This window comes from Aythya fuligula, chromosome 3, assembly GCF_009819795.1.
Source record: "Aythya fuligula isolate bAytFul2 chromosome 3, bAytFul2.pri, whole genome shotgun sequence".
Classification (NCBI taxonomy): domain Eukaryota; kingdom Metazoa; phylum Chordata; class Aves; order Anseriformes; family Anatidae; genus Aythya; species Aythya fuligula.
The window spans coordinates 41,795,131-41,807,346 of record NC_045561.1 but is presented as its reverse complement, the minus strand read 5'-3'; the positions used below and the strand labels follow the sequence as shown (position 1 = coordinate 41,807,346).

The 12,216-nt window shown below is 39.2% G+C and overlaps 1 protein-coding gene across 1 annotated transcript in view; it reads left to right on the top strand.

The window, feature by feature from the left end:
• The window catches only part of DISC1 (DISC1 scaffold protein), a 200,590-nt gene that overhangs the window by 164,235 nt on the left and 24,139 nt on the right, over positions 1 to 12,216 (top strand). The window contains 1 exon segment of the mRNA XM_032183944.1: positions 10,185 to 10,428. Coding sequence (XP_032039835.1) covers positions 10,185 to 10,428 — 244 coding nt within the window.

Here is a 12,216-nt window from a genome sequence, read left to right as displayed (position 1 = left end):
ACTCATGCATCATCAAGAATAAGAAATTCTGCACCACTTTGCTGCTTTGCTGTGCTAAGACTTACTCGTTTTGGAGCAGAAGTAATGTTTTTCCTTTTTTATTGTTTGATAATCGTCGATTCTAATGAATGTGGGAGGATCCTGTTCTGTGAATGCTGAATGTCTGACATGACTAACATCAGCCACACTGGCTTCCTCATCCCTAAGAGTAGGCTGTGTTGGCATTTTGACCTGGAAGCCTGTAGTTTTCCTTGTAGATATCTGTGCTAACATATATTTGCATCAATGAAGGGAAGGTTGAAGCAATGAGCTTTGTTGATTTGCTTTTAATAGTTTACCATTTCCTTCGCAAAGAGGCTTTGGCTATGAGACAGAAAGCTCCACCTGCTTCAAAAAGAGAGTATGTTCAACGACTGATCTCATCTTCCGATTTAGGGAGGGTGTTTGAAGATAAGGTCCAAGACCATGAGCTTGACTATGCGTTCTCTAGGAAGATTAGGGTATATTTGCTGTGTGCTGTAGCTGCTGAGGAGTTAGCTTTGGAAGCTCTGCCAAGCTAAAGGACAGAGGTTTAATCTTCCCATCCAGTTAACGGAGAAAGTGTACAACAGGAAATGCTAGCATTATCTGCAGATGTTTAGCCAGAGCATAATGTCAGTTGAGAGGCACTCCACAAACTAGGGATTATGTTTGATAAATCAATGGAAAACATCCAGTTAAGCAGGATACTGTTTTCAGTAATCTTGTGAGACTTTTCCTCAGTCTGTCTATTTTTACTGAGATGAAGGTGAGTATATCATGGCCTCAAACTTTTCAAAGTACCCATCTTCAAAGTGCCCACCACCATCACCTGTCCCTTGCCCAACTCTGCCCACCCAGATGTTGCCTTCTCTTTGAGCTCTTTTCATGCAAACCTTTCTCAGCTGCGGATACATGATTATGTGGTGAGGGAGGGAGGGATGTGCAAAGCTGTTTGTCGCCTCTGTGTCTGTGACATTCAGCTTGTGCTCTCTTACCAAGTCCCCTGGTGGTTGCATATAGGTGAATATACATGGTGAGAAAGACCTGATCCCTTCTAACTTGGTGAGAAAATTGTTCAGAGGTGGACGTGTATTTTCCTACTGCTACTGGATTTGAGTGCATCCCTGCAGGCAAGACTCAAAACAAGTTTGTGCATTTCTCAAAAGCTTTGTCATCTCTCAAGCAGGGTTGCCATCAACAGTAATAATGAGTATAGAGAGCCCAAGGAAGATGAGGATGGACATCTGATATCGTCTGCCTGCTGTCCAGGGATACAGCCAAATGATCCTATCCCATGTTTGGACAAGACTTAGCACAAAGTCCTGACTGGCCCTTTAGATACAAGTGTCATGGTAATTAAACCAGTAGAAAACAAGTATCACCACCTGCATAGCCTGAGTGTGAAGATGTAGTGTAGCTCTGTCTTGCATGCAGCTCTAACAGCCTTTCCCACTAGCATTTGGGAGCATTCATTCCTTCAATTGCTTAATACTGGGAGTGAGCACACAGTCTGGGAGGAGGTGCAGGCCGCAGCCAGCAGCACCACACAGCACCCAGGGTGCCTCGTAGCTCACAGGGTCCAGCCAGGGAGGGTCTGCAGGCCCTGCTCTTTCTGCCTTGCTCTTTTTGAGCCAGAACAGGATTTAGCTCTTTGACCTTACTCAACCCTGCAGCTACAGCAGCTTGTACCGTGCCCTCAGACCTTCCAGGGGAGCTCCGGAAGCACACGACTCTTGACATCAGTATTTGGCCAACTCTCGTTTTTCCAGGTGTGTCTTCCTGGTTACAAAGTTTGAATTTCAAGGTACATTCCTACATGGTGAGGATGTTATCTCCCCTGATTATATCTCTTCTAAAAGGGCATTTCTTTGCCCTCTTTTTTTTTTTTTTTTTTTTTTTTTATCATCACACATGCCTAATTCCTGCTCAGTCAGCAGTACACAAGATGATTCATGTTCCCAAATTCACTTGACACTGAAATTCTAAATCTGTTGCCCTTTCAGAGAGGGAATATATTATAAACTGTGGCTTTTTATAATCGAGAACAGAGGTGAATAAAAACTAAACATAGGAGAATTGTAAATTCATTTAATATGCTTCCTACCACTTGTGGTCAGAGGCTGTAACAAACAAGAAGAGATCAGGCTCATTCTTCTAATTGGTTTGCGATAAGGATGCATTCTTCTGGGGGTATAAATAGACATCGCTGCTATTGCAACAGCATGGATTTATGACAGCTGAGAATGTGGCCTCAATTCAAATGTTGTGCTTTCTTCCCATTGTATGCCTTTGGAAACAAATGTATTTTCTTGAATTAGAACCGGTTGTGGCTTTGAAAGCCACTGAATTTCAGTGGAAGTCACTTAGAATTTGAATATTGTGAGGTTCAAGCTTGTGATAGTATTTAGGCTTGTGCAGCAGCTCAGTGGTTTGAACAGACCTTAGATGAATGCATGGATCCTGAGATGCAAGCATTTCAAAACTGGGGCTAATTCACGCACCTCCTTGGATTCTCATTTGAGATCAGATACTAAATGGAGCAGAAAAAAAATCTAATTCCAGCAATTCCCATCCAGTCAAAAAAGAAAAAAATCCAACTGTTTAATGACATTGAGGGGCTTTGCTGTTATTGCAGAGGCCAAAGGCAAGCAGGATGCAGACTGAGTTATCAGTGTTAGTACCAAACTTGAAGGTGCTTTATCAGATTATGAATGAGGTGAATGATAAACTATGGTTGAGAAGACGGCTTTATGGCCTGCTTAATAAGAAGAATCCCCTGATCATTTTCTCCTCATCTATCAAAGTTAAGTTTTTCACTGTTAGAATAGACTATTTATAATTGATGCTTCAGTGGAGGTGGGGATAGAGGTCCATTACTCTATACCTTTTTTTTTTTTTTTTTTTAAGAGAAATAAATAGTCCTAAAAGCATGCAGTAAATTTTTACATTATGGATTAGGTAATATAGTAAAAATAAACTGTACAGTAAATGTAGGGACTAAATTGAGTAGTAAATTCTTCCTACAAGGTGCCTCCCTCCTTCCCTTGTAAATTAGTTGATTTCCTGCGTTTGACATGTCAGTTTCCATTCCAGTATCCACCTTGCATTAAGAACCAAAGTGAAAAGCATCAGCTGCAGCAGTCTATCATTTTGTGTTTCCAGTGGAGATAATTTAAGTATAACACAGTGACATTGAATATTGATAGAAAAATGACAGGCCGTGATTAAAGTTTTGTGCTGGGTAAAATAAATGGCTGGAGGATTGAAGAGAAAACAACAAAAATGTTGTTCAGCATTGTATGGTGTCTTGTTTTTTAATAACCCTAATCAAGTTTCCATTATTGGTTTTAAGCACTAGAAAAATGGTTCTTCCTCCTTATTTTGAACAGTCCTTTCACGAAAGGAAGAGCAGTCATAAAACATATACATTTCACATAAAATATTAGCATAGGACAGATTTAACACCTTATATCATTTTTTTTTCTTCTGTGGACAAGGGAAAGAGGTCATGATTATTAGCAGATTATTTTTAGATTTTAGTTTAGATTCTGATCCTTCAGCACCTACTTCAGTACCTACTTTTGTATCACTGTGAAATACATAATAGACACAGTACACTGATTTTGACTTCAGTGTCACTACCATTGTGTTAAAAGGAAGTTATTTATGTAAGTTAAAAAGGCTTATTTTCTTTAGATGTGTACCTCTTCACATACATACATACATCTTCATACCCTCACATATTATAAAGTACTGCAGGTATATTCTGCCCTGCTACATCCCTGAGTAATAGAGAGAAGAATGCCACAAAGAGCTCTCACCATGATGAGGGCTGGGCTGGGCTGGGCTGAGGACTCCGCTCACCTCTTTCTTCAAATCTGTTCCTGTGCACATTTCTGGCATCCTATAGAAAGCAGAGCCACCGCTACCATCCATTCTCCAAGCTGCAGGAAAGCAGTGTCTAGGTCTCTGTGCTGTGCCATGACGTCCTGGCTGGATGAGCTGGATGTCTTCTGGGTAGGACTGTTGTGCAGACAGCACGTCTGCGGCTTATAAGATCTAGATGTTAGAAAATATATATGTTAGAAAAGTCAGCCCAGAGCATATTTTTTGGGTGTTGGAAATGTAAGAATCCAGAAGTTAGACTGGGATTCTGAGGACTGATTTCTTGGGCTATGTGGTTCTGGTTCAGAGCATTCTCCAGTAGGTCATTACACCACACATCTACAGAGGGGCACCTACTTGTTATTTTCTTCATGCTTTCAGTAAAATATTATGTTGTGTAGTCTGCTAGATGTTATTGTATGTTTTATAAGGGAGAAGGCAAGGTTAAAGAAGCAAAACACTCGTGCCAGAGAAACATACTGCAAGCTTCAGACTTTGCCAAGGAGCTCTAGTTAGTCTCTAAGGTAGGAGTTAAAGTAGGTTATTATCTGACGAGGGAGAATGGAGACCCCTAACCTCTTTGGAGTGAGTCTTGTTTTTACACGGAGAAGTGCAATAATAACGCTGAACAGCAAATAAATGTTGTCACTGAGCTTTGAAATAAGGGAGTAGGAAAAATAAGTCTCGCGCACTGGGGGAGAAACACATGATCAAAACAATACAAAGTGAATTCATGAGATTTTCAGCTCCTGAGGAGATTGCGGGGAAGAAACACAATGCAAGGAATTGAATTGTGAAATTGAGATTCTATAACTGGTGTGTATAGAGGGGTTTTATAGGATTAGAGAAAGTTGCAGGAAGAAAAAAACAGAAGTTTTTTTTATTTCAGATGTTTATAAAAGGTGACTTTCTAGTGTGCAGGCAAGGAGAAAATAAGTTTTGCTGTTCAGACGAGAGTCCAGGTTTTCTTCCTCTCTTTTCCTGACCCTTTTCTCTTCTCACTTTCATGTTTGCCAGCTGCAAGTTGCGATCTGATGAGCCCTAGCTGTACCTTCTCCCTTATCAGACTGCTGTTGAACACCAGCCAGACGGGGAAAACAGGGTTATGTGACTCCCGTTCACCAGAGCCTCACATGACCCACTGATAAGAACATTGCAGTTCTTGATTTGTTCAACAGATTGGTTGCAGGCATCTTTAAATATAAGAGTGAACGTGGAAGATGAAGAAAAGATCAGGCTGGTAACCTTGTTTTAAAAAGGAGAAAAACAAAATATATTCCTGAAGTTGTAAATATTTGTCAAATATAAGTTGAGCTATTCATGCATGACTGAATTAATACGATAAACCAAATCAGAGGGATGGGTTTCTGCAAAGAGTAATGCACCACAGCTTTCTTCCTCTAGTCCCTGGTCAATTAAATATTATTGCTCCATACTTTCTTTCTTTTGGTTGCCTCCTTTGTTCATTGAATGACTGTTGCCTTAAGAAAAAGCAGCAAAGACAACTAAACGGAGAGTAGGAAGAGCTCGTTCTTTCCCTGTGGTGCAAAATATAAATAGAATTGAGTGACCAAAATACAGAGCAACTTTCCCTAGATCAACAAAGGAGGGGGATATGGAGTGAAGTCTTCTGATTCGCATTGCCATTTTCTGTAAGCTTCACAATTTTCCAATCATTTTAACTGTCCTAGTGAAAATCCCTTTTGTCTCTGCCAGAGTATTTTTGTTGCACTTCATTTGCTGTCTTGTCAGAGAAAGCTACCTTTAGCGTCAGTGAATGCAGTGTGTGAACAAATGTGCCTGGTACTAGAAAAAGGTATGTATGTATGTTCCTGACTCTGTACCTTAGTGGGGCTAGCCTGTTAGAAGGAAGTTGTCTGGAGTGTTTCTTCTTAGTTAATCTCACCTGGTAAATTAGCTTTTGTTTATGCAGTTTCCAAATAGACATCTTGCTATGCAGCCTTTTAGCTTCAGTCTCACTCGCAGTGGCTTCTTAGAGGGATTTCCCTTTGCTGTCCTTAAAATAAGCAATATCTTGTATCAACACACAGTGTTGACCTCAGGGTGTTATAAACCACTTTTAACGATTCACTCACCAAGGGGCATTCCTAAAAACGAGAGATGGTGAGATTTACAAGTAGTGACATCTCCGCGTGTTGATTCCAATTTGCTTTCCAGGAGGCTTTTGGGGGGACATTTTTTGTGGTGTTGGCTTTTAAAAATTATTATTTATTTATTATCATATTTAATATAAAGTCTTTTGGCTATTTTTACATGGGCATGTTTTCATTTAGGCTATAATGTTCCAGGACTGAATGTGCCTTTTGTATGTCTGCAGAGCCTTCAATAGAAAAGTTGTGTTCTCAGTGTTCCAGTTAGCACTATAAATAGTTTTAGAGTAATGTTGTGCTGAGAGTCACATAAAGAGCCCCCACTGGTGTCTCTGGGAATCTTGTGCAAAGACCGAGGAGCAATGTTCTTTGGACTTGAAGGAGGAAAGAGAGGATCCTTGTTGGATGTGACTCTCAACATGATTTTCACCCAGTGTTACATGTAAATTGAAGATACCCTCCATATTCCTGCACCCCCTTGTCTGTGGTGTCATTCCCTAGAAAACTCCTCGTGGCTGCCGCTTCCTACTTGAGACTTTGTAAAGGCATCTGTAACTATAATTTCAACTGCCACGTTACAAAGAGAACTTGCAGATAAGCCTCTCCATTCCACATTCATTTCCTCCTGTCTATAAACAGCTCTGTTTTCTCTGACAGCTCTTTTATCTTCATCAACTTGACCTAATCCAGAATTCTCTCTCCTGCTTCTTCTGTTTGAGTTCCTGTGGATGTCTCAGCCATTCTTTAAGTCAATGTAGGCCTGCTCATTTGGATTCTTTTTGCATGATATCCAGGAGATAAGACCTGTCTAAGCTATCCATCCAGCTAAAAAATCACTTGTACTGAGTCTTGCATCTCAGTTACTTCAACACTCGTTTCTCTGGCATCTACTTGACAAAAGCAGTCTTGCCCTACCCTCAACCAGCCCAAATGCTATTGCTACTGCAATGACTGCTCTCCCTCTCTCCCTCCCTACCTCCTTCCCTCCGCTTTTTAAATTCTGTCTTTCTGATCGTTTCACTTTATTTGGTTTTCTCCATTGGTTCCCTCTGTTCTTTTACATTAAACATAACTGCTAGTCTTCAATGTCAAGGCTGTTCACAATCTTTTTCCACCTATTCAGTCTTTTTTTTTCTTTTTTTTTTTTCTTTTTGTATCAAAAGACTGACTTCCATCTAAAGATAATAAAAGACACCAGTATCCCAGTGTGGCATCCCATTATATTTTTACAGCAACATCTTTTGCCTTTCCTATGTGATTCCTGTATGGAGGGATAGAGATCTTAGATAACCATAGACCTGTTTCATTGGCCTCCTGCAAATCCTTAGAATTCTCATTCACGATGATATCTCGGTGTGCTTGATGATGATTAGACTAATTACTTGCTGATGTATCTAATTAAACTGTTGTACTGTAACTAATGTGCTGTGTTCAGTCCACTGTTGTCTCAATGTTTCTTTGAACATCCTTGTCTGTATCTAGCTCTTTGCAATCTTACTGCTATTTGTACAAAAGCTAGCACCTGGGACTTGTGAGCCCTCTGGCACTTGGAAATGCAGAGTCTTTGGGTGATTAAGGTATGCTTTGTTGTTGCTGGGTCTGTATAAATGAATGATGGATGGCAATGTGTTGTGGATTCCAGCAAATTGTTCCTCCCACCTCTGTTGAACTTCCCACACTATACTTTGTTGGTATTGTACAAACAGGCATATAACATCTAGAGATTAATACATCATAAAGGATTTATAAATACAGGAATAATATAAAATCTCACCCAATCTTGTTGCATCATTTTGAAAAGTTGTGTACCTGAGAAACTCACTGTGTTCAATACAGGCACCCACATACTTTTCACTTCATAGAGACTGCAAATGCACTTTTACAGTGGATTAAACACAAACCAAACTCTGAAATCCACTTGAGCTTACTTTTATACCTGTCATAACATGTAAAGATTTTGCATGTTGGGGACAACATAATTTTTAATGCTTATTTGGTCTGTGCTTCTGTCAGCTATTTGCAGCCTTCAAATAATTTTCACTTTAAAAGCGTGTTTGAAAAATGCTTCTAAATGCTGAATTTCAAAATATAGACTAAAAGATTCAGAGTCCTTGGACTTAAGTAGGCCTAGATTATCCCAGTATATTTGCATTTACTGGTTGCAGTTGAAAAGTTCAGCGTAACATCATTTAACATTCTTACTTGGTATCTTAGGTCAAGATATATCAGAGTTTTACTGATACAATGATAAAACAAAGATGTCTTTAAAATAAGAGCAAGCTATTAGAGGCACATTCAGTAATTGCTGATTAGTAAAGTGGGAGTAAGACATAATCAAAAGCATGTTGACCGAATTGCTGAGTCATGGGTGAATAATTGCAGCCCAGGCACTATTACCCTCTGCTTTTATATATGCTGTTCATCTTCTCTGCTGTGAATACTACATATATCACTATCTCTGTCCCAGTTTTGTCAATAGAGTTCTTCATTAAAATGAATAACTAAAACAAGCAATCCACTGGAAATTATCACTCAGGTCTCTGGTGTGTTTTGAGTCTTTTATAATATGTCATATATAGCTGCAAGCAAACTTTTGCAAAAAGCAAGTAAATGGGCATGTGTATATCTGCAGGGAGATGTTTTGACTGTGTAACCGTGATGGTGTGACTGACAAATAGAGAAACAGTGGGGGTTATTTTATGTTTCTGGCTTGGTAAGTAAAATGCTACCTTGATGGAGCATAGAGTTGCAATCCAGTGAAGATTTTTTTCCCTTTCTAATTAGTGACACTCTGAACTTCTTGTTGGGGACTGATTTAAGGACTTCATGCTGCATCCTACCCTCAGTAACCGCTGATACTGATGCTAAGCTCAGATCAAGTACCACAGCTTCTGGAGCCTGGTTTTGCACTTAGTTTCAAAATAATGCTTTGTGAATTTTCCATCTTGGCGTCTTGTGTTTGTAGAGTTTAAAAATATACCTCTGTTGGATTAATGAATTCATTGTGAGCAGTGCATCTCCTTTATCCTTCATTCAGAATAAAAGATAAGCTAGCATTTAACTTGGTCAGAAAAGTTAAAATCTGATAGTTATTTTCCTTCTTTTAATCACTTATAATTGCCTACTATTATATAGCAAGTGATATGATTTGAACAGCACTGAGAAGAAGTATTGTGGTTATTAGATAATAGTATTCAAATCTGTCTAGAAGTGTGTATTGCCATGGGAATTAGCGCTTCTGAGTCCTATTCCAGGCTCTACCAATGATCAGCTATATTTTAGCAGGCAACCTAATCCTTTGGCTCCTTAGAGACAAGATGTATTAAATGGAGATGTGACCACATCTCTTAAGAGCAGTGTGATGTTAGTATTCAGTACCTTGTTCTGAAAAACTGGCTATACATAAAATTGCCATTTACTTCAGATAAAAATACCTACTTGGACATATCTCAGGATTAGTATTTGTAACTTATATGGCCATCTCAGAGATGATCAATAGATTGAAAGTGTGAAGAAATTTGGTATTTTGAAATGCCTAATAAATTGTTTTTCTTTAGTGGTATAACAAAATTATAAATAAATAAAACAAAAACATTTTATGGAGAGATAAGGACAACATTCAAAGGTAGAAAACTGAAGGACAGGAGAGTATTACCAGCTTTATCTAATTGATTCACTAAAGTCAAAGCATGTACATTTCAGTGTAACGAGAAAATGAGCAGTCACTGTATCTATTTTCCAAAAACTAGAGCTGATTTAATTCAGTAAATAGTGTGATTGCTCATACTTGATGTTTTATAAGAAATTCAGGAAAGCCACATGATTGCTGACAGGTCTGTATACCTGACAGAGCAAAGACTCCTTGTGATTGATCACAAGATTCCTGGACTTGTATCAGATCAGGAGAAGGTCACACGTAGCCAGTGTATGCCCTACTGTTGGAAGCAACACCTTAACACAAAATTTTTTAAAGTGACTTCTGCATCAGGCCATCATATTGCTGCTTTTCAGTTCGAAATAGCATGTGCTATCTCTGTGGAAGTATTTGACTTGCTGTTGTTTTTCCGTTGTTTTTATATTTTTCTATCCGATCGCAAGTAGTCACCCCACTTGAAATAGCAACCATTCTCCCTGATCTGCATTATTTTATTTTGGCTTTTATTTCAGCTGCGGGAGCCAGCTGCTCCAAAGAGTGTGGGAAGCTGACTTGGAGGCCTGTCAGCTGTTGATCCGAGGCTTTCAACTGAAAGAAACCAGTTGCTGTGGTTTGGAGGAAGAGGACAACCAAATGGATGAGCTGGAGATGGCTGCTGATGGCCCTTCTGATTCTGAGAAAAGAAAAGAAGGTCACTTTTCGAAGGGCACAGAGTGGGGCAGTGTTCCCTGCTCCAAGCACAGTGAGCTGAAACAGGTATCTGAAATACTCTACAGCTGGATTTGAAGTGATACTGCTGGTTTTTATTTTGAGAGGAGGAGTTAAATCTGGGTGATGGGTCAGCAGGGCAGGTTAAGAATGAACTTAACATCTGGCCTCCAATATGGGACATGAATAAAAAAGCTTATTAGTTTCTCCGAAGCCCTTCAACCCTTTTTCCTTTAACCATCAGTCTTCTTAAAATTTAGAAATTAATGAGGCAGTGAATCCAGATTCTACATCTGGATTTAAAGGAAAAACATTTCTCTTAAGATTCTTTAAGTATTTAACTCAGATTACCAGCTACTCCTCATCTCACTGATGAGTTTCACTCTGAGTTAGTTCTACTGACTAGTTAGCCCTGGATCTGTGTTAGCTGTAGTGGGGAGGGGATAATTTTTCCTTCCCTAGTGAAACGTTCAAAGGCTTCCTAACTCAGATGCAGGTAGGCTTCCAGCATATAGAAAATACTAAAAGAAGAAAAAAAATCATGAGATTTAAAGGGTCTGAGAAATTTCTTTTAAGTTTTTGTGTTCTGCTCTGGAATGCCATCCTTGCTTAAATATTTACAACTACCTAAAAATAATTTAACTGCACTGTCAAGGCAATAAATAAATAAATAAAGCTATTGAAAAGCTTTGTGACCCAATAGCTGCACTGTGACAAAGAGACCCTCCAACGGGAGTTATTTTTTCAGTTGACTGACAAAAATTAAAAGTGTGCTTAATCCCACGTGGTGCTAGGAGCCATTGAACTGTGCATTACATTGAAAGCTGATACCATATTTTGCATTCATACTGGCTGAGACTTAGCAGAAAGCAGGGTGTTACCTTACTGTAAAGTCTCTTCTTTTTAGTAAAATTCTGTTTTTAAATTGGGCTTCAAAAGTACTTTCAGCCTAGGAAAGACAATTTACAGACTGAATCCACATAGAGAGGGTTAACACTGTAAATGGTCAACTGTGGATTTGATTTTTTTCCTCTGTGATTTTTTTTTTTTTTTTTTTCTCTCATCATATCCCTGATGAGTTGGTTGAAGTAATATGAGCCATTCTGTTGGTCATGGAAAGCCGTGATTCCCTTTTAAAAAAGCAGCTGGGAAGCTCTGGAAGGTTTGGGGCTTTATTACTGTTTCTGTAGCACTCTTGAGATTCATGCAGGAGATATCAGCCATTTCATCTCTGCAAGTATCATTTCCCTGGAAAGTGGCATTAGAATGACATAAAGGCAACTGAAGTGAGGTGACTTTGGGTTCTGGATAGAGGTGCAGGAATCAGAAAGACGGGTTCCCCATATGTTTAGTGGAAGGGGAAAGTATATTTACACAATTTTTGATAATTTCTTCTCTGTCTCTTATCAACTACAGAGGGAACTTAGGGACACTATCCACCTAACTTCAGCTCTTCATCTAGCTGCTTTTAAACTTCGTAGGATAAATGCCTTTGCTTGCAATCTGGTCTGTCCAGGCATCCTGATTAAACACCACTTTGAGAATGTGCCATAATTTATATAGAAGCTGATGTGTAAATACAAACACTAAAATGCCCATCAGTGAAGGACCTATGGAGGTCCTTCTGTTCTCACAGTGCTCCTAGGACTGGGAAAATTGAAGGGAAAAAAAAGCAGCAGTTATGTTATTATAAGAACATTCATTCACTTTCCAGCTTTTAGAAGGGGTTGAGCAACAGAGCAGTGTTTTACCACAGCTTAGTTGACTAGCCTTCCTCTGCTTCAGTGCTACCTGCAGCTAAGACCATTGAGTATAAGTTATGCATCAGTGACAACT